This window comes from Aotus nancymaae, unplaced genomic scaffold (genome assembly GCF_030222135.1).
Source record: "Aotus nancymaae isolate 86718 unplaced genomic scaffold, 86718_ANA_hifiasm-v0.15.2.pri h1tg000122l, whole genome shotgun sequence".
In the NCBI taxonomy this organism is placed as follows: domain Eukaryota; kingdom Metazoa; phylum Chordata; class Mammalia; order Primates; family Aotidae; genus Aotus; species Aotus nancymaae.
This window is the reverse complement of record NW_026988537.1, coordinates 1,585,085-1,607,777: the sequence shown is the minus strand read 5'-3', so window position 1 is coordinate 1,607,777 and position 22,693 is coordinate 1,585,085. Positions and strand designations below refer to the sequence as shown.

Genomic DNA, 22,693 nt, shown 5'->3' with positions numbered 1-22,693 from the left:
ACGTAGTTAACCATTAGGAAAATAGTATTTGGGCTGCAACACAAGAAAGGGAGCTAACACTTATTAAACACTTCTTATGTATCAATTTCCATATTCTTTTCATTGTACCAGTGGACTTTAAGACTGCACTTTATGGAACAGAGCTGGATTTAGGCCAGCTGATACCCTCTGCACAGCCCAACAATGGTGCTCCCCGGCCCTACCACTGCTTTAAAAAATTGCTTAAGAATCTTTTAGACAAATCAGCTGATGAGTCAAATGCTATCACACCCAGCTAGCTGGTTTTGAAACTTACACCGCATGTAAAGAAACAAATGTAATATGTGATGACACTTTCAAATCAAACTTTTAAACTTCAGTCACTTACCATACCATAGAATATGATTATTTAACAGTGCAGATTAAATTTGATCATGGCAGATAAAGACAGTTATTAAAATTCTACTAAAGTCAAATGTGGCAGTGAACAAATTAAGAGCATGATAGCTAGGGCAAACAACTCTATGACATTCCCCTTCCCTTAGTCCCCTATGTTCCTGCTTATTTTCTTTAGTGGTTAATCCAGTGCTGCTCTGGAGCTTTTGCATGAGCAGCCATGAGACGATTTAAGTAACTGGGTAGAGGTCAGACATATCCCACCCACAGTCAGATAAACTACCTCAGTATCTTTTTGACATACTGGATTTCTCTCTTTTTTTCTTTTTCAGATAGAGTCTTGCTCTATCGCCCAGATTGGTGTGCAGTGGCACAATCTTGGCTCACCGTAACCTCTGCCTCCCAGGTTCAAGTGATTCCTCTGCCTCAGCCTCCCGAATAGCTGAGACTTCAGGTGCATGCCACCATGCACAGCTAACTATGTATTTTTAGTAGAGACGGGGTTTCACCATATTGGCCAGGCTGGTCTCAAACTCCTGACCTCATGATCTACCCAACTCGGCTTCCCAAAGTGCTGGGATTACAGGCATGAGCCACCATGCCTGGCCTGGATTTCTTTGTAACATTTTTTATTTAAATGATAATTTCTTTGGCTTAAAAAAGGTTAAAAATCCTGCTTTTAAATTGCAGACCAATGCAATGTCATACTTAAGTGGTGAGTGAAAAATAAGCTGAGGAACTGAACTATGCTACAAAGCAAGGCTCTACATCCCAATTTAAAATATCTCTTTCAGGCCAGATGTGGTGGCTTATGCCTGTAATCTCAGCACTTTGGGAAGTGGGTAGATCACTTGGGGCCAGGAGTTTGAGACCAGGCTGGCCAACATGGTGAAACCCCATCTGTACTAAAAAATACAAAAATTAGCCAGGCGTGGTGACACATGCCTGTAATCTCAGCTACTTGGGTGGCCAAGGTACAAGAATTGCTTGAACCTGGGAAGAGGAGGTTGTAGTGAGCTGAGATCGTGCCACTGCACTCCAGCATGGGTGACAGAGTGAGACTTTATCTCAAAAAAATAAATATCTTTTTCATTAAATTTCACAGAGTAGCATACATTTACTAATGCAACAAAATGTAAATGACTATGAGGTAGTCACTACCACAGGTAATGCAACTGAGGCTCATGAGCTGTAAGAGTTCCCTGTGAGCTTAAAGTTATGAGTATTGATTGTGGTCAATGCATTTAAAACACAGTAGAGTATCATTGACAATCAAGAAAACTATGTGTGTACAGAGTATAACTTTGACAGGATTGTAAAAATCCAGTCTTTTAAGTTTAACAATAGCCTACAGCATTTTTGTGTTTGTTTTGCTTAGAGATGGGTTCTTGCTCTGCTGCCTAGGCTACAGTGGATTATAATAGGTCACTGCAGCCTCGAACTGGGCTCAAGCAATCCTCCCACCTCAGCCTCCAAGTAGCTAGGACTACAGATGTGTACCACCATGCCCAGCTAATTTTTTATTTTATTTTCTGTAGAGATAGGGTCTTGCTATGTTGTCCAGGCTGGCCTTGAAATCCTAGTCTCAAGTAATCCTCCTGTTTGGCCACCCAAAGTGTTGGGATTAAAGGAGTGAGGCACCTTGCCTGGCTAGTATTTTGAATACTTTAACTTGGCATTGATCTTCAATGATAATTGAATAAGTGAGATGACTTGAAAAATTCAAATATATATTGTAAAAACCTACAGAGTAAGAAATCATTCTGTCAGTTATGTAGTAACTTTTAGCTCCTACTCATAATCCTTAACTGACTAAGCAACTGCAAGACCAAACTATGTAATTAGACAGTACTGAAGAAAATACAAACACAATTATGTAAATATTATATATGTGGTTAAGAGCAGGGACTCAGTTTCCTCCTCTACTATAATAAGGATAACAGTACCACTACAATAGAACTATTAGGTACCATTATTTGGTACTATTCAGATAACAGTATCTATCAGAGGGTTGTTACAGGATTAAATGAGTTAATTTATGTAAAGCATTTGCTTGACATACAGTAAAGGCTATGTATTGTTATGATCACAGTCTTTCACTATACTTAGAAGATTTATTCTGCATAGATTATGAGCTATTTTTACCAAAAAAAGGCGGTGGGGGGGGGTGGGCTTGCACATCTATGACTTCAAGAGTCACTGGAGTAGAGCAGAGGTTCTTAAAGGGTGCAGTACCATCCTCCACAGAAGATTCTAGAAATTTGTGAGGGTACTTTTTGGTTGTCACTGTGATAGGGGAGAAAGGGACATGCTGACTGCTGACATACAACAGGCAGGGACAAATGATGCCAGATGCCCTATATGTTGTACAGTTGTTCTACATGACAGAACTATCTGGCTGGCAATTCTACTAGACTTTGCTAGTCTGTTTATGCTTTCCTACTCTCCAAGGTAACCATTTCATATACCTTCCCTGTTCTTAAATTTCCAATATTATCGTGCCTTAGCTAATAACCCCGCTTCTTATTTCACTAAGAAACTAAAAGCAATCAATAAAGAAAATTATCTCTCACTACTAAACTTTCCTTCCATGTGTTTCTGTGCTCCCATATTCTGCCTTCCTTCCCACTACAGTGAAGGAACTGCCCCTTCTTTTATCCAAGACCAACTCCTCTACTGCTCTCCTGTATCCCATCTCCTTAAGCCTACTTTAAGAATTTTACTGCTTCTACTCCCTGTCTTGAATTGCTGTTTCCCTGTCTACTGGATCATTCCCATCAATATCCAACAGCTGTTTTCTCCCTCATGTTAAAAAGCAAACGACAAACTCTCCCTTGACCTCACATCTCCCTCATTTCTCTGCTTTACTCTTTATCCAGAGTTGTCTATTCTTGGTGTTTCTATTTCCTTTTTTTCCATTCTATGCTAAACCTACTCTACATCAGGCTTTCATTCCCATTGTTACCTAAAGCCAGTCTTATGAAGGTCACAAAGGCCTCAACATTACCAAATATGATAGTCAATTATCAATCTTAACTTTATTTAGCAACATTGGATACAATTGATCTCACCCTCCTTGAAATACATTGTAAAATATTACACTCTTCTCATTTCTCCTCTATTTCACTGATTACTTCTTAGTTACCTTTACTGAATCTTTAACTTCTTGGGTACTAAAAATAATATGCTAAAACTAAAATTTTGGCCAGCACAGACTGATAAAAGCTAGCATTTAAAACTACAGCTGTGTTTACTGTAGAGAATTTATTAGTCATTTGATTCATTTACATTTATTCAGCATCTACTATATACCAGGCACTGGAAATATAGAAATAAGCAAAATGACCAATACTCTGCCCACACAGAACTTACACTTTAGTGGGAGAGACAATTAATAAACAAGCAGATAGACATATACTTGAATGCCAGGCAAAAACAAGTGTTATGAAGAAAAACTCATTCAACAAGTTTTCTTTGTTTTGATCTACTCTGAAAATTTTTTTTTAATCATTCAGGCCACCAAAGGTATCTTAATGTGTTTGAAAATGATGTTAGGCACTTTAAAAAGCTGACATTATCAAAAAAAGAAAGAAAGAAAGAAAGAAGGAAAGAAAGAAGAAAGAAAGAAGAAAAAAAGAAAGAAAAAAGAAAGAAAGAAAGAAGAAAGAAAGAAAAAGAAAGAAAGAAGAAAAAAGCTGACATTATCTAAAGGAGATTCCTTATATCCATATGCAAACTACAGATTAAATCCTATAGTGTGGAACATAAGGAACATGAGGAGCAGAAAAGTGACAAAGTAGTTCTTTCAAAATAAGAGGAGGACCAGAAAAATGTTAAATCATAAAAGTCAAGAGAAGAGAACATATTCAGGAAGGGGGACTCGACAGTTAAATCTACAAAAGCTGAAGAGAAAGAGGACTCTAAACTTGTTTATTATATAAGAAGTTTTTTGGGACTTTCAAGAAAACAATAAATGTAATATTCAAGAGACAAATACATTAAGTTACAGAGTGGGAAGGGTAGTAAGGAGGTAGTAACAATGGACAAATAGAATTAATTTAAAAAAAAAATTTTTTTTTTGAGATGGGGTCTTGCCATGTTCTTCATACTGGTCTCAAACTCCTGGGCTCAAATAATCCTCCTGCCTCAGCTTCCTGAGTAGCTGGGATTGCAGGCATGTGCCACTGTGCCCGGTTTAGAATGGGTATGAATTTAAGATGTCTGGAAATGAAAGGAAGAGGGAAATAAAGAAGCCTGAAGATACAGATTAAATCAGGAAGTAGAGAAGCAAAACAGGCAAGAATATTAAAGGCTTGAAGGTACATGTTTAAGAGGTTCTCTCTAAAAAAGAAGAGGGACATATCTTTCTTTTAGAGAAAAGGAATAAAGCAAAGATCAACAAATATCTTAGGGTGAAAAATTAAAAGGATGAGGGCAGTTGGCCTTATTCATGCTTAATAATGCCTAGTCAATAAATCAACTTTCCAAAGATCAGTGATAGCCAGTAATAACTTATTCTGATGTAAGAGCCCAAGTGAACAGTAAATTATGACGAAGTTATGAGAACATTCACCTCAGAACCTACTTTCTCTGGATTCCTCTTATTGCGTATTTCTTCTTGTCATTTTTCTTTTTTTCAATTTTTTTTTATTTTTAAGCACTTTCATGTCTATCTTCCTATTTTTCATTCTACATCCTTTTCTGTCTCCCTCTGCCTCTCTCTTTTCCCCTATTATCTCACACCATAACCTAGAGAAAATTTCTTTTGGTATTAACTGTACTTAACGTATAAAATATAAAATCTTCCTTTTTCAATTAGTAGTTTTTCATTTAAATATATGAATTTTTTTCCAAGTAATAAAATGATATTCTCTGGAGACAAATCATTACAACTTACAATGTCTGAAATACGTACCTGAGTTAACCTGTTTGCACAGAAGACTTTTTTAATAGTCTTACTTCTTTGTTTATGTATCTTAGCATCCCACTAAGTGTGCTAAAGTCATTACTCTCAGAACTATCATCTTCTAGGTTATACGTGAGAGGTTTAAATGAGTCCGGTTGGGTGTAAGTCAGATTCTTATGGCTCTCTTCTAATGTTGCAGGCTGTTCTAATTGCATCTTCTTTAAGTCCTGTAGTAATTCTTCAGAAAGATCTTCATCCTCATGAGTTCTGAAAGTAAGATCACTGGCACTAATAGAGCGACGTAGTTTTGTACACTTGGAAAAAGATGTGTGAAAATGTTTAGCAAATTTTGGATCTTGAACATCAGGCATAATTTCTGTTGGAGATGTAAATGGGGCTGGTAGAAACTTGATGTCTTCTGCCTTTTCATGTCCAGAAATTTTGGCTTGTAATCTGGTTAATTCTGATTCCTGTAGAAAAATTGGTATAGTAGGTGCTCAATACATGTTTGTTATATGAATGAACTACTTAGCAAATCACAGACTTTGGAAAAGGCAACCTTTGTCCCAGTATAGGAATTCTGTTTATAATTCTTGAGAGTTTTCCAAGCTCTGTTTAAACCCTTTACTTATTTAAGATAAATTCACTTTGGGGAAGTTACATATGTTTATTTGAAATATGCTTATTCTAAGAAATTCCATTAAAACCAGATTATCCTTATATAATTTTTTTTGTTAATGACAATATCAATTACTATTCAAGATTGAAATCTTAACCTAAAAATTTATTTGCAAAGGTGTAGAGGTACACTATCTTTTGTTAATTTACGACACAAAAAGACTCCTTTCAGAATTTCTAATAAGGAATAAATGGATATAAGCTATTCTGCTTTTTGTGTTCTCATTACAAGAAAGCTTTATTACACTAGAAATCTTTCAAAAACTTAAGGTGATTAATAATTTTTAATAAATCAATCCTTGTTAAATAAACTTTTCATTTCTTTCATTTGGGTCTTCCGACTGAACTTTGGATCCTAGGAATGAGACTATATCACTAAAAAACCAAAAAGCCTAAAAAAAGAGATGATATTTTAATTTCAAAAGATGAATAATATAAGTATAGTAGTCTCCTCTTCAAATACATTCTCCTTTTCTTAAAGGTATCCATAAGATATATTTTTCTAAATTCTGTCAGTTTTAATCTTATAGTTTCTATTCTTAAATTATCTTTCTAAAAATACTGTGCTCATAACTAAAACTGTCATAATCACAGTCTGCATTACAAAATAAAAGTTTAACATGCATATTTCTGTTCTTTCCTGCTACTTTATCTAAAATTGATTTATATGATTTTTAAGTGGCTAGAGTGCCAATTTTTGTTGTAAATCTAACATTCACATTCTTATAATCATAATTAACAAAACAGTTGTAGAGTTGGCACAGAATGGGACTGTACACAGCTCGAGGTTTTTTCTTTTTCCTCTTCTGCATTATCTAGCCATAATTGAGATATGTGGTATCTCAGATAAGTAGGATTTCATTTAACTTACAGTTTAACACATAACTTTTACAATTAAATACAGTGCACTGAATACATTAAATTAGTTCAACTTTTTCTTAAGACTCAAAGAAGGTCACTATTGTGAACATAATCGTAGTGAGCCATAATACAATGATGCCTTCATGGCTCTCAAAGAATCATCTTTGCCCTTGTTCTAATTGCCCTTAAATATTAGGGTACTAGTTAGGATACTAGAGAAAGTGAGCTGGAAAGACCAGTTGCCTCAAACACTGATCTTTCTTTTCTTCTCCCTCACTTCTGATTTTCTTCCTTGTCATTTACTGATGTTGTCAATGGAACAACTTCCTATTATTTTTAGTTACAGTTATGCCTGCTTCTGCCCTTCTATTAGACTTCCTTCTTTATTTCTTAGTTTTATTCTCAACTTCTCTTCAGTCTAGACTTTAGAGCAAGCTGAGGTTGACTTTGAGAGCTACTGTCAGCCAACATGGGAATATTATTTTTCTGACTCGTATACTGACGGATCACAGTACATATTCTAAGATCTCTATATCTATGGTTCATTTAAGAATTGTCAGTCAGGCGTGGCAGCTCATGCCTGTAACCCTAGAACTTTGGGAGGCCGATCTGGGATTATTACTTGAGCTCAGGAGTTTGAGAAAAGCCTGGGCAACATATGGAGACTCTGACTCTACCAAAAAAAAGTTAAACAATAGCTGGGCATGGTGGCATATTCCTGTAGTCCAAGCTACTTGGGAGCTGAGGTGGGAAAACTGCTTGAGGCCAGTAGGTCAAGGCTGAAGTGAGCTGTGATCATGCCACTGCACTCCAGCCTGGGCAATGGAGCAAGACTTTGTCTCAAAAAAAAATATAAGTTGCTACATAGCCAATATTTTGGTAACTTCTTAAACAGTTGAAGTTAAAATCATCTGAATAACTGACACCTGCAATCTAATTGTATTTATCTCATTGGTAATACTTAGTAATGAGCTGCAGGGATAATACTGTGACAAGCAAAACAACACAGAAATCTTTAGGGTCAATTTTTCATAATGAAGCTAGTAATTCTGTATAAGTGTGTATTACAGAACATTAGGAATATTAACAAAAGCATTAATAGAGTGTTCGACCTAAATATTGTTTTTATGTTTTAGATTATGTCAATTCAGTTTTCCTCTAGTACTGTGAATATCAACTCTGTTATAAATAGAATTAAGTATTCAGCTTAGGAACTAGAAATATTTCTAAGGTATTATTTGGCTGAGGTTTTTTTCTTTTCAGTAACTTTTATTTTGCTATAAAATCATTTATTGCGTCATAACTATCAGTATGTTCTTTTTTAAGACCTTCACTAAGAATTTTACCCTACATATTGGAAGATCTGAACCAACGTAAATTTTTTAATCTCTATGCATCAATACTGATATTAATTTCAAATTCCAGAAGAAACTGCCATTATTAATCAAGATGATTAAGAAGAAAAAGCTATTTAAAAAAAAAAAAAATTGCAGAGACAGGGTCTTGCTACATTGTCCAGGCTGGACTTGAACTCCTGGGCTCAATCATTCTCCCGCCTTGGCCAAAGAACTGGGATAATTTTTTAAATGATGTCTATATTCAAATCTAGAAAAAAACTCTGAATATAATCTTGGATTTTCTACTTTATGATTTTTTCTTTTTTTGAGATGGAGTCTCACTGTGTCACCCAGGCTGGAGTGCAGTGGTGTGATCCTGGCTCACTGCAACCTCTACCTCCTGGGCTCAAGCAATTCTCCTGCCTCAGCTTCCTAAGTAGCTGGGATTACAGGCACTGGCTACCACATCCCACTAATTTTTGTATTTTGAGTAGAGACAGGGTTTCACCACATTGGCCAGGCTGGTCTCAAACTTCTCACCTCAAGTGATCTGCCTGCCGCGGCCTCCCAAAGTGCTGATATTACAGGAATGAGGCACTGTGCCCAGCCTACTCTATGATTTAAAAAAAAAAACTTTACTGATTTTGAAAAATGCTTCTACTTTTTTTTTAAGGTACATCAAGTATAAAACCCTCTAGTGTAAACATTATGATTAGATTAGTTTATATTTGAACATGTATAAATTATATCTTCTATGTTAATAAGATGTACATCACATAAATAATTTCCTAAATTCAGCATCTTCTAAATAAAATGCTTTTTATTCAAACAGGCCAATATTTGGCCATATGGTCCTCTATAAACTACAAGGACAGGTAAGTACTTTTTCATAGGTATGCTTTATTACTTTTATATGCTTACTTACTTTAATAAGTAATGCTTCATTTGCAGCTTCAATTACTTCATTCCTATCTTGGACTTGCTGATGCAAATTGCTTACAGTATCCTGAGCTTCTTCTAATTCCAATTTTGCCTTCTCTAATTGGTCATTTAGTTGCTGAACAGAAGTCTTTTGAGAGTCAGCAGAAATCTTCCACTTTGCATGGTTCTCTTGATGCGAAATCATCTATATAGCCCCAGAATTGGAAAAAGTAAAATAAACAAAAAATAGAATGTAACTGGATTCAACAATCTAATATATTCTACTTCTATTTACTTTAAAAAAAAAAGTAAATTCTGTTTATAGCCACAAACATCTGCTTTCTTAACAAATAAAATATTAGAGGAAAAAGGGAAAAAAGGAATCTATAATCTTCAATCTACTTAAGAACTTAACCAAATGCAATGGTCTCTATTTGGGTATTGATGTGACCAAATAAACTATAAAGACATTTTTGAGACAATTGGGGAAATCTGAACAATGACTGGATATTTGATGATATTAAGGAGTTACTGTCAATTTTTAGGTGTGATAATGGCATTATGGTTCAGTTCCAAAAAATAGCCCTTATCTTTTAGAGCTATGATATGGTTTGGTTCCGTATCCCTACGCAGGCTTCATCTTGAATTGTGATCCCCACGTGTTGAAGGAGCAACCTGGTGGGAGGTGATTTGATCATGGGGATGGCTTCCCCCATGCTGTTCTCATGATAGTGAGTTCTCATGAGATCTGATGGTTTAAAAGTGTGACACTTCCCCTCTTGCTCTCTTTCTCTCCAACCACCATGTAAGACAGGCCTTGCTTCCCCTTCTGCCATAATTCTAAGTTTCCTGAGGCCTCCCCAGCCATGTGGAACTGTGAGTCAATTAAACCTCTTTTCTTTATAAATTACCCTGAAACTGTCGCCATTCTTCAGACACCAGAAGGGTAGATCCAGTGCCAGCTTGCACCTGTACCTGGAAAATCCTCAGTCACTCACGTCAGCCTTAGGACTGTGTAATTTATAAAGAAAAGAGGTTTAATTGGCTCACAGTTGTTTATAGCAGTGTGAAATGGACTAATACAGAAAATTGGCATCAGAGTCGTGGGGTACTACTATAAAGATAACCTGAAAATGTAGCAGCAACTTTGGGACTGGGTAATGGGCAGAGGTTAGAACAGTTTGGAAGAATCAGAAGACAGGAAGATGTGAGAAAGTCTGGAACTTCCTAGAGACTTGTTGAATGATTCTGACCAAAATGCTGATAGTGATATGGACAATGAAGTCCAAGCAGAGGTGGTTTCAGATGGCGATGAGAAACTTAGTGGAAACCAGAGTAAAGATCACTCTTGCTATGTTTTAGCAGAGAGACCGGTGGCATTTTGCCCCCACCTTAGAGATCTGTGGAACTTTGAGAGAGATGATTTAGGGTGTTTGGAAGAAGAAATTTCTAAGGATTCAAGAGGTGATCTGGCTTTTCTGAAAGTGTACAGTCACATCCATTCACAAAGAGATGATCTGAAATTGGAACTTATGTTTAAAAGGGAAGCAGAGCATAAAAGTTAAAAAAAAAAATTGCAGCTTGACCATGTGGTAGAAAAGAAAAATCCATTTTATGGGGAGATGTTCAATTGGCTGCAGAAATTTTCTTAAGTAATGAAGAGCTAAATGTTAATTGCCACAAAAATGAGGAAAATGTCTCCAGGGCATTTCAGAGATCTTCAAGGCAGCACCTCCCATCACAGGCCTGGATGCCTAGGAAGAAAAAAACGGCTTTGTGGGCCAGGCCCAGAGTCCCACTGCTCTGTGCAGCCTCAAGACACGGTGACCTGCATCCTAGTTGCTTCAGCTCTACCCATGGCTAAAATGGGTCAAAGTGCAGCTCAGACTGATGCTTCAGAGGGTGCAAGCCCAAAGCCTTGGCAGCCTCCATGAGGTGTTGGGCCTGCAGGTGCACAGAAGACAAGAGTCGAGCTTTGGGAGCCTCTGCCTAGATTTCAGATGTGTGGAAATGCCTGGATGCCTAAGCAAAAGTCTGCTGCAGAGGTGGAGCCCTCATAGAGAACCTCTATTGAGGCAGTGCAGAGGAGAAATGTGGGGTTGGAGCCCCCACACAGAGTCTCCACTGGGGCACTGTGTAGTGGAGCTGTGAGAAGAGGGCCACCATTCTCCAGACCCCAGAATGGTAGATCCACCAACAGCTTGTACCATGTACCTGGAAAAGCCCCAGGCACTCAACGCCAGCCCAGGGCTGTACCCTGCAGAGCTATAGGGGTGGAGCTTCCCGAAGCTCTGGGAGCCCACCCTTGCATCAACGTGCCCTGGATGTGAGACATGGAGTCAAGGGAGATTATTTTGGAGCTTTAAGATTTAATGACTGCCTCACTGGTTTCAGATTTGCATGGGCTCTGTAGCTTCTTTGTTTTGGTCAATTTCTCCCCTTGGAAGGGGAGCATTTACCCAATGCCTGTACCCCCATTGTATCTTGGAAGTAATTAACTTGTTTTTGATTTTACAGACTCATAGGCAGAGGCAAGTTGGCTTGTCTCAGATGAGACTTTGAACTTGGACTTTTGGGTTAATGCTGGAATGAGTTAAGACTCTGGGGGACTATTGGGAAGGCATAATTGTGTTTTGAAATGTAAGAAGAACATGAGATCTGGGAGGGGCCAGAGCTGCAATATGGTTTGGCTCTGTGTCCCCACCCAAATCTCATCTTAAATTGTAATCTCCACATGTTGAGGAAGGTACCTGGTGGGAGCTGACTGGATCATGGGGTTGGTTCCCCATGTTGTTCTTGTGATAGTGAGTTTGTTCTCATGAGATATGATGGCATTTCCACACACTCTCTCTCTCCTGCTGCCATGTAAGACATGCCTTGCTTTCCCTTAACCTTCTGCCATGATTGTAAGTTTCCTGAGGCATCCCCAGCCATATGAAACTGTGAATTAATTAAATCTCTTTTCTTTACAAATTACCTAATCTCTGGTATTTCTTTAGAGCAGTGTGAAAATGAACTAATACGAAATACTTATTGAAATGTGTACAGATGAAATAATGATGTCTAAAATTTGCTTCAAATATCATGTGAATATGGGGGACAGGTTGGGAACGAGTTTAACATAACATTCAAGGGAGTTTGTAATGTTTTTGTGGGTGATTGGTGGGGCTTGTGGAGGCCATGTTTTGCTTAAATACATTTAGAATCATATCACTTTGAAAGCATTGTGTTTTCAAAGGTTAAAGGTATGTTGACACACTTCCAAGTGCTTAGGACTGTCTGGGTTTTATGCCTGGTGTTCTCGTGTAATTACTATAGCATTACTTTTCATTCTCAAAAGTATTCTCTTTTAGATAAAAGAAAATGGTCAACGTATTTATGGATGAAATAAATTGGCCATGGATTGATAATTATTAATGTTCAAAAATAAATATGAGGATGTATACTATTTATACTATTCTATTTTTAAATATATTTAAAATTTTCACAATTAAATGTTAAAACAATCTCATTCTGAAAACAACAACAACAAAACAAAACAAAACAAAACAAAACAAAAATCTCATTCTCATCCAAAAAATCAGGAGCTTTGTACTTATTATTAAGTGACTTTTCTGACAATTTAGAAACCTATATATTAAAAAATACTGTTAAAAATTATTGATCCTATTGTCTAGCTCTCTATTACTTTAATGTCATATCCTCTCATTTTTATATTCAAACAACATATATACTTTAAAAGTAAATTTTTGTTAACTCCAAAGAGGTGAAAATATATGCTTCAATATTATACACAAAATATTAGTATCAAATGTTAAATAGCAATATTAAATATTAACATGCAGTAACATGTACTTATTTTACTTTTTTTGAGGCAAGTTTCACTCTTCTTGCACAATCTGGATTGCAATGGCACCATCTTGGCTTACTGCAACCTCCGCCATCTGGGTTCGAGCAATTCTCCTGCCTCAGCCTCCCTAGTAGCTGTGATTACAGGCACGTGCCATAACGCCTAATTTTTGTATTTTTAGTAGAGATGGTGTTTGCCATATTGGTCAGGCTGGTCCTGAACTCCTAACCTCAAGTTATCCACCTGCCTCAGCCTCCCAAAGTGCTGGGATAACAGGCATGAGCCACTGCCCTGGCCAGCATGTGCTTTTACTCCCAGCTACTTGGAGGCTGAGGAGAGAGGGTTATCTGAGCTCTGGAATTTGAGCAACACAGAGAGACCCCATCTCTTTTTTAAAAAGATAGCAATACTCAATTCATTTACAATTTATGTGCTATCTATTTATAATTTCACGTGGCTTATAAAACTAAAATAAAAAATTGGATAATTATACTTAAAAACAGAACAGAGGCCATATAATGAAAGCGTAATGAGTAGTTAAGGGCAAACACTTGAGATGGTCTAATTATTACTGACTGTTACTAAGTTGAGCTGCTAATAACAATTAGATAATTATGCTAAGTCCAACAACATTCATTTATGTTTGTCTCTAAGGGATAAAAGGTTTCAAATTCTTGGCCTTAGGATTAGATTCAGCTGGCAAATAAGTTTTGTTTGGCAGGTACAATGCCTTCAAAGAGATATGATTCTAAATGTATTTAAGCAAGACATGGTCCCCACAAGCCCCACCAATCACCCACAAAAATGTTAACAAACTCTCTTGGAGTTTAATGTAAATGTATTTGCAACCTTGCCATATTAGAAAAATGCTTTATTAGCACTAAACACAATAAGTAATTTATTTAAATCATATACAAAGATTTTGGGTAATATCTTCAAGTGTAGTTTTTAAAAAGATGTGATATTCTAGTTAATAATACTGCCCATTTCTATGAAGGCTCAAGACATGCTGACAGATAAAAAGGCTCTAGTATTACCTCTCTAGCTAAGTTACTATAAGAAGAAATGTTGAAAATTGTAATGCATTATAGATTCACATCACATGAAACTGTTTTTATCAGTTATTATATATCTCCAATTAGTCTTTTAAAAATGCTAATTTGTAATTTAAATATTAATTCATTTAATATTCACCACAGTTCTATGAGGTAGATACTGTTATTACAGCCATTTTGGACAGAGATAAAGTTACTCACCCAGGATGATACAGGTGGCCTCATGGTGAGCTAGGATTTGGAACCAGGTTGCCTGGCAGGAATTCAAGCTCTTAACCCCACAGAATAGTAAAGTGAAAGTTGTATGTTTAGGATACCAGAAATGAAGACCACAATGTATTATTCAATAATGAACACTTAAGAACTGGACTCATACTTTTGTCCTGATAGGTCAAGCTCCACTTTAGCGGGCATTACCAAAACAAATTAAACTTTTCTTCACCTCCATATAAGCTTCTTTGAAAGATTCTACTTCTGCTGACAATTTCTTGATTTCTGCTTGCATTCTTGCTTCTAAATGAGCTTCACGTACTTTAGAAGCCCCCAATTCTTCAGCTAAATGGTTCCCATGAGCATCCTAAAAAATAACATATTGAGTAAAAGCTATAGAACTTGTTTACTTGGTTATTATAGCTAAACCAATCCAGTGCATTAATGGAAGCAGTTTAATTTTTATATTATATAAACACAGACACAAAGTTAACTTATTAAATGGTATGCTTTAAAATCTAGACATTTCAGAGACTACTAATGGGAGAGTATTAATGTAATTGTTTGCTGTCACAATAAAATAGACGTTCACTAACCAATGCTTTCTATAAAATGAATTATTAATAATAACCACAGGACACTAAACTCTGGCCAGTAACAGTCTACTGTTAGGTATGCCTATACATTTTTGCTCACTATATATATTTTCTGTTTATCAAGAATCAGTTTTGTTTTTATTCAAACTTATTTGTACTAATTTAGCTAACTGTGCTTGCAATTTTAATCAGTAATTTTATTATAGATTATGAACATGATAAAATAAGCAAATGAAAAGTTTTTATCCAAAAACTAAGTTATATGTTTTGAAATAGCTCAGTGAATAAGTCATGAACATTTTGCTATCCAATTAGAAACACTCAAAATAGTTATAAAATATTGTAGGAGGTCCCATAAAAATATAACATGTTATATTCTGATTCACTTACAAATGTCTTTTAATTAATTCTTCCTTCACTTTAAAGAAAGCAAAATTGGAAACTACAGATGATGATATCTAGTGTGGTAAAAGACCAGGTAGGATTCTAGTTATGTGAGAAAGACTAGGTAGAATTCTAATCAAATGACTCATACAAAAAGAACCAAGGTTTGGCCCTACATCAAAGGAGAAACATATCTATATATATATATATTAGTTTTGGGTTAAAATATTTAAAACACTGTCAATTAAAAAATTCCTCACTTTAACTCACTTTTTAAAGTGAGCTTAGCTTATCAAATAACAACCAATTGTACTATACTTAGATACTATTGATAAAGGCAGAAATGAGATAAAAGTAGATAGGTTCCCTTTTCCTAGTAGAACCAGAAATGTACAAGTTATCTCTAACAAACATTCTCTATGTATGTTTTATTGGTCTAACCATCCAGAAATGTGAATAACAACATAGGTAGCTTTAACCAAAATTAAAGGTAAAAATATTGTAACTCAATTTCTATGTTAAATTAGTAACCACAATGGAGAGCAGAATATTTTTGTAAAATGAATAAACACATTTCTCTTAAAGCCTAAATAATTAACCCAAGTATACCAATCTAAACAGTTTTAAGCCAAGTAGTTAACTTCCTACCAAATACTGGGAAGATAAAATTTATATTAGTACTCTTGCTTTTTAAAAGCACTTTACCTCCCCAATAATTCTGAACTACAGGTTTCCTAAAAGTTACAAATTTAGATAGTTTTTATTTTTAAAAGTCACTAATTTTTACTCAAAAGAGATTTGCTTTATTTTTTCAAGTAAGAGCTCAAACTCACTTAAAATTCTAAAAGTGCTCTATATATAACTCAATTTATTGAGAACTAGTTAGCCAAAACTCAGTTCTGAATGACTTACTAGTTACATTACAAAGTTATCTATATATGTAGCACAGTTCATTATTTTCTAAAATTGTGGTAAAATATACACAAAATTGACCATTTTAACCATTTTAAGTGTATAATTCAGTGGGATTAAGTACATTCACACTGTTGTGCAACAGTTCATTTTTGCAAGTACTATATTCTACAGTCCAAAAAACTGAATGCTAAAATTTGTAGATTTCAGAAACATAAGATTATTTAAAATAGGGATTACTTTCTCTTTAGAGAGTTGCTTTATATCCTCCAGTTCACTAGAGAGCCTTTCTATTTCTCTCTGTGCTTGGACTTGTTGACGACGAGCCTCCACCAATTCTGTATGAGAGTTCTGCATCTGCTCCCGGGTTAGCCTCAATTCTTGCCCCAAATCTATAGTCTCCTTGTACTGAGTAGCAATGTACTGTTCCTGCTCTTTCATAACCTAAAAAGCACAAGGTATTTGTAGGTTTCAGAATGAAATATACAGATTACCTATTTCTTATTCTGATTTAATAAGTAAATTTCCCCCTTCCAACTAAATTCTTATAAAATTTAACATACAATGAGTATCACATACTGTGAAACTGATATTCAAAAAAATTCTAATAAGAAAATGACAAAAATACCGTAATAAAATTGGGACTCTTATTGATATATATTACATGACTATAACATATACAAGCCATATAATCTTTTATCATTTTGAATGTAACATTTATGACGGAAAAGAAAAAGAGAAAAAAGAAGTTAACATTTGATTATCTATGTGAAAGACAGAGAATATATTGATATAGATATATACTTCCTCCTCCTCCCCCTCCTGCTCCCCCTCCTCCTCCTCCTCCTCCTCCTCCTTTTTTTGATACAGGCTGTTGCTCTGTTGCATATATTGGAATGCAGTGGTGTGATCACAAATCACTGCAGCCTTGACCTCTCAGGCGCAAGCAATCCTCCCACCTCAGCCTCCCAAGTAGCTGGGACCACAGGCATGCATCACCACACCTAGCTAGTTTTTTATTGTTTTTGTAGAGACACGGGTTTCATTGCTATGTTGCCAGGCTGATCTTGAATTTCTGGGCTCAAGTGATCCTGCCAACTCAGCCTCCTAAAGTGCTGGGATTAGAGGTGTGAGGCACCGTGTCTGACCCTAAATTCACTTTTTAAAAAGGCAAGTGGTAGAATGAATTCACCAGTCAACACACATGCATACTAATGATAAGAAGTCATCGAACTTCATCTGGCAATTCGATGGACTTGGTCTCAATAATGTACAATTATTTATTTACCCATTCTTTTGATGGAGTTCCTAATAGACAAAACACAGTGTCTTATTGATAGCTGACTCTTCAATTCTATTACATAGTTCTCAATAAATATTTGTCAACCAAATAAGTGTATGTTGTAGATTTACTATATGAGAGATACCAGAGGCCTGTATATAGAGATAAATAAGACATTGTCCTTGCCTATACCTAGACCATCAGAAAAATATTTTATTTTATTTATTTATTGTTTTTTTGAGAAAAATATTTTAAAAGGTCAAAGAAACTAACAGGTTTCTGGCACAAATAACTAGACTAAAAACAGTTACGGCACAGTTTCTGTATATTTTAAAACCAAACAGTTTAAAACATAAAGATTCATTCCACTCAACAGAGACTACCACTTGCTCCTTAGGTGGGAATAATCTGCTTACACTCTCTGTTTCTTCCATCCTTTGTTGTGTTCTTTCAATTTCTTTTTTCAGTTGACTCATCTCCTGTTCATTCTGTAGCATTATAAACTCTTTTTCTCGAAGCTGTTCTTTAGCATTTTGTAATTTGTTATTCAAACTTTCTATCTGAATTTTAAACAGACAAGCAGTATTAGTAAAACTAATGAAAAGTAATTTAATCATAGTTGTGTTCCAAGTAAGTCAAGTTTTAAATACTCATATCTAAAAGCAAAATATAAACATGTATTTTTCTTAAGACAATCATATCTTAGAAATAAGCACAAGAATTCTTGTTCTTAGACACTACCAGGATGGCAGAATAGAAGGTAACCCACTCATATTCCCCCACAACAACAAGAATCTTGCACCCTCTCAGACTTCACCACTATATAATGTATCTATGTAACCAAAAACTACCTGTACCCCAAAAGTGATTGAAATTTTAAAAATTAAAGAAGTTGTATTCTACAATTATATTAAATAGAGAGACTTTTTTGTTTTTGTTTTAGCTTATAGAAGTCTGCAAATTACAAAATGAAAATTGTGCCTTCACTCCAGGCTCTCAATAATACCTACAGATAAATAAATACTGTTAATTTAAAATTTAAAAAATAAAGAATCCTGCACCTATCCATAGTCAAAAGTCTCTTTGCAGGAGCCTCAGGATTCAGGTAGGAGTTTGTGAAACCCTGGTAGAGATGAAGACCTAGGAGGGTTATTTTGAGAGCACAGACAGAAAGCTAGGTGGCTGATATGCCAAGCTTGCTTCTGGGTTCAAGCCTGGAAATAGCCCAGTTCCCCAAGGGACTTGGCTACAGCTCCATTTGGCTTTGAGCCTATAAGCACAACCATCTGCAAAGGGGTCCATAAGGAATCGTGCATACTAGTGCTTTAGCAGAAAGGCTCTCTGCCTGCTGACATGTCTCACCAGTGAACTGGAAAGTTGCCTGGCGACTCTGCTCCAACTCCCCTCAGCTGAGGTCTCAGCTCAGAGCTGCTTATACACAGACTCAAAGGGAGACTTGTCCTAATCCTGCAGCCTAGGAGTCTAAGCCTCCTTGAAAGCCTTGCCAACCTCTGTCCCACAGCAGATCCCAAGGCGACCCAGTCTCGGCTCCGACTCTCCTGCTGCAATCAGGGAACTATCCCCGTCTATGCAGGGACTTGCTGGGAGACACATGCCCCTCTGAAATAATGAGACATGCTCTCCAGCCTCTGTCCCACAGCAGATGTTAAGGGGATACAATCTCAGCTCCAGCAGCTCCCACTGCAGACAGGGAACTAGTCCATGTAAGCTGAGACTACTGGCCCTCTCTGGGCCAACAAGATAGGTTCTCCAGCCTCCATCCCACAGCAGATGCCAAGAGGGCCCAGTCTCAACTCTAGCTCTTCACACTGTAGTCGGGGAAATATCCTGTGAAGAAACTTGGTGGGCTACGTGCACCCCTCTAAGCTGAGACTGGGTTCTCCAGGGTCCACCCCACGATATATCCCAAGATGGCCAGTCTCAACTCCAGCTCCTCATTGAAACTAGACTCATCCCACCTGTAAAATGATCTGCTGGGAAACATGCTCTTCTGGGCCACCAGGACAGCCTTCTGGACCTACGTCCCTGGCAAGAATTCCCACAGTCTTAGTATGCAACTTGAGTCTTTTCCAGGTCCATGTGGGCTGGAAAGCCATGTCAACCTTGGAGCCCTCATAAGACTTGCAGCAAGCCTGGATGTAGATCATCCTCTAGTGCTCAACAGCTGCAGTGATCACAGCCTCAGGGAACACAAAAGCCAGTTTGCTTAGAATTCCTGAGGGCCTCCCAGAAAGGACAAGCACAAACAAAGCCAGACTGCAAAGACTAAAATAAATGCCCAGTCCCTGAATATGCAGATGTCATTGCATGTCTATAAGCATCAAGAACATTCAAGGAAATGCAGCCTTGCCAGATGAACAAAATCAGGCACCAGAGAGTAACCCTAAAGTGATGAAGATGTGTGATCTCTCAAAGAACTAAAATAGCCATTTTAAGGGAGTTCAACAAACTATAAGAAGACACAGAGAATCAATTGAGAAATTTACCAGAGAAATTTAACAGTGAATAAAATAATTTTTTAAAAAATCAAACAAAAATTTTGGAGCTGAAAAATACAACAAATGAAGTAAAAAATGAAATAAAGAGCATCAACAGCAGAATGGGTCAAACAGAATCAGTGAGCTTGAAGAAGGACTATTTCAAAGTACATAGTCTGAGTTGAGGATGGTGGCTCACACCTATAGTCCAGGTATTCAGTAGGCTGGAAGGATTGCTTGAGTTCAGGAATATGAGACCAGGCTGAGTTACATAGTGAAACTCCATCACTAAAAAAATAAATATTTTTAACTAACCAGGTGTGGTGGCATGCACCTGTAGTCCCAGCTACTCATGAGGCAGAAGTGTGATGATCCTTTGAACCCAGGTGGTCAAGGCTACACTTTGCTATAATTGTACCACCTCACTCCATCTCTGGGTAACAGAGACCCTATGTTTGATAAATAATAAATAAATAGAATATACAGTGAGAGGAAGAAAAAAAGAATAAAATGGAATGAACAAAGCATACAGGATCTTTGAGACAACATCAAAAGAGCAAATATTTGAATTATTGGAGTTCAAGAGGGAACTGAGAAAGACAAAGGGGTAGAAAGCTTTTTTAAAGAAACAACAGAAAATTTTCCAAACCTGAAGAAAGATATAAGTAGGCAGGTATAAGGAGGTCAAAGATCACTAATAGATTCAACCCAAATAATAACACCATAAGACTTATTATAATAAAACTCTCAAAGATCAAAGACAAAGACAGGATCCAGAAAGCAGTGAGAGAAAAGAAGCAAATAATATATGAGGAAGATCCAATATGCCTGGTAGCAGACTTCTCACAGACTAGGAAGGAGTAAGATGATATACTCGGTGTTGAACAAAAAAAAAAACAAACCTGTCAACCATGAATACTGTGCCAAGCAGAGTTATCCTTCAGAAATGAAGAGATACTTTCCCAAACAAAAGCTGAGGAAACTTATCACTACTAGACCTATCCTACAAGAAATGCTAAAGGGAGTACTTCAAACTTAAAGAAAAATAGACACTAATGTGACTATTATACTAATACTGAAATGACGGTGTGCAAACCACTTATCTCTTTAGTAAGAAGACTAAAAGACAAAATTATTCAATAATAATTACAACAATATATTCAGAGATAGGCAATATAAAAATTTAACTGGAACACCAAAAATTCAAACTGTGGAAGGAGAAGGAGATTAAATATACAGGTTTTTAATTTTTTTTTTCTATCAAAGTTAAGTTGCTATCAGTTTTCAATAACTTGTTAACAACAATAGGAAGTTTTGTATGTGACTCACCACAAAGCAAAAACCTGTCAGAGATCCAGGAGCTGGTTTTTTGAAAAGGTCAACAAAATAGGCAGACCAATAGCCAGATTAATAAAAAAGAAAAGAGAGAATAATCAAATAGATGCAATAAAAAACGATAAAGGGGATAACACCACAGATTCCACAGAAATTCAAACCATCATCAGAGATTATTACAAGCAACTCTATGTGCATAAACTAGTAAACCTGGAAGAAACTGATAAATTCCTGGACACTTGCCTCCTCCCAAGCCTAAACCAGGAAGAAGCCGAAACCCTGAATAGACCAATAATAAGGTCTGAAGTTGAGGGAGCAATTAAGAGCCTACCATCCAAAAAAAGCCCAGGTCCAGATGGGTTCACAGCCGAATTCTACCAAACATACAAAGAGGAGCTGGTACCATTCTTTCTGAAACTATTCCAAATAATCCAAAAAGAGGGAGTCCTTTCCAAATCACTTTATGAGACCAATATCATCCTGATACCAAAACCCGGCAGAGACTCAACAAGAAAAGAAAACTACAGGCCAATATCCATGATGAACATAGATGCAAAAATCTTCAATAAAATACTGGCAAGCCGATTGCAACAGCACATCAAAAAGCTTATCCACCATGATCAAGTAGGATTCATCCCGGGGATGCAAGGCTGGTTCAACATACGCAAATCTATAAACGTAATTCACCACATAAACAGAATCAAAGACAAAAATCACATGATTATCTCAATCGATGCAGAGAAGGCCTTTGACAAAATTCAACAGCCCCTTATGCTGAAAACCCTCAATAAACTAGGTATTGATGGAACATATCTCAAAATAATAAAAGATATTAACGACAAACTAACAGCCAATATCATACTGAATGGGCAAAAACTGGAAGCATTCCCTTTGAAATCTGGCACTAGACAAGGATGCCCTCTCTCACCACTCCTATTCAATATAGTACGGGAAGTTCTAGCCAGAGCAATCAGGCAAGAAAAAGAAATAAAGGGTATTCAAATAGGAAAGGAGAAAGTCAAATTGTCTCTATTTGCAGATGACATGATTGTATATCTAGAAGACCCCATCGTCTCAGGCCAAAATCTCCTGAAACTGATAAGCAACTTCAGTAAAGTCTCAGGATACAAAATCAATGTGCAAAAATCACAAGCATTCCTATACACCAATAACAGACTTAAAGAGAGCCAAATCAAGAACGAACTGCTATTCACAATTGCTACAAAGAGAATAAAATACCTAGGAATACAACTAACAAGGAACGTAAAGGACCTCTTCAAGGAGAACTACAAACCACTGCTCAACGAAATAAGAGAGGACACAAACAGATGGAGAAACATTCTATGTTCAGGGTTAGGAAGAATCAATATCGTGAAAATGGCCATACTCCCCAAAGTAATTTACAGATTTAACGCTGACCCCATCAAGCTACCAATGACCTTCTTCACAGAACTCGAAAAAACCACCTTAAATTTCATATGGAACCAAAAGAG

At 36.5% G+C, this 22,693-nt stretch overlaps 1 protein-coding gene across 12 annotated transcripts in view; it reads right to left on the bottom strand.

Annotated features, from left to right (window-relative positions):
• CCDC18 (coiled-coil domain containing 18) overlaps positions 1-22,693 on the bottom strand; it is a 139,726-nt gene that overhangs the window by 26,527 nt on the left and 90,506 nt on the right. For 11 of the 12 annotated variants that reach the window (XR_010340662.1, XR_010340663.1, XR_010340664.1 and 8 more), the window contains 5 exons: positions 17,784-17,927; positions 16,326-16,529; positions 14,426-14,560; positions 9,083-9,283; positions 5,291-5,751 (listed from right to left, as the gene is read on the bottom strand). Coding sequence is in view for 9 of the 12 variants with exons in the window: in XM_064371145.1 (XP_064227215.1) it covers positions 5,296-5,751; positions 9,083-9,283; positions 14,426-14,560; positions 16,326-16,529; positions 17,784-17,927 (1,140 nt within the window). In the remaining 3 variants the exon portion in view is untranslated. The remainder of the gene's footprint in view (positions 1-5,290; positions 5,752-9,082; positions 9,284-14,425; positions 14,561-16,325; positions 16,530-17,783; positions 17,928-22,693) is intronic. The other variant, XM_064371151.1, reaches the window with a different exon arrangement.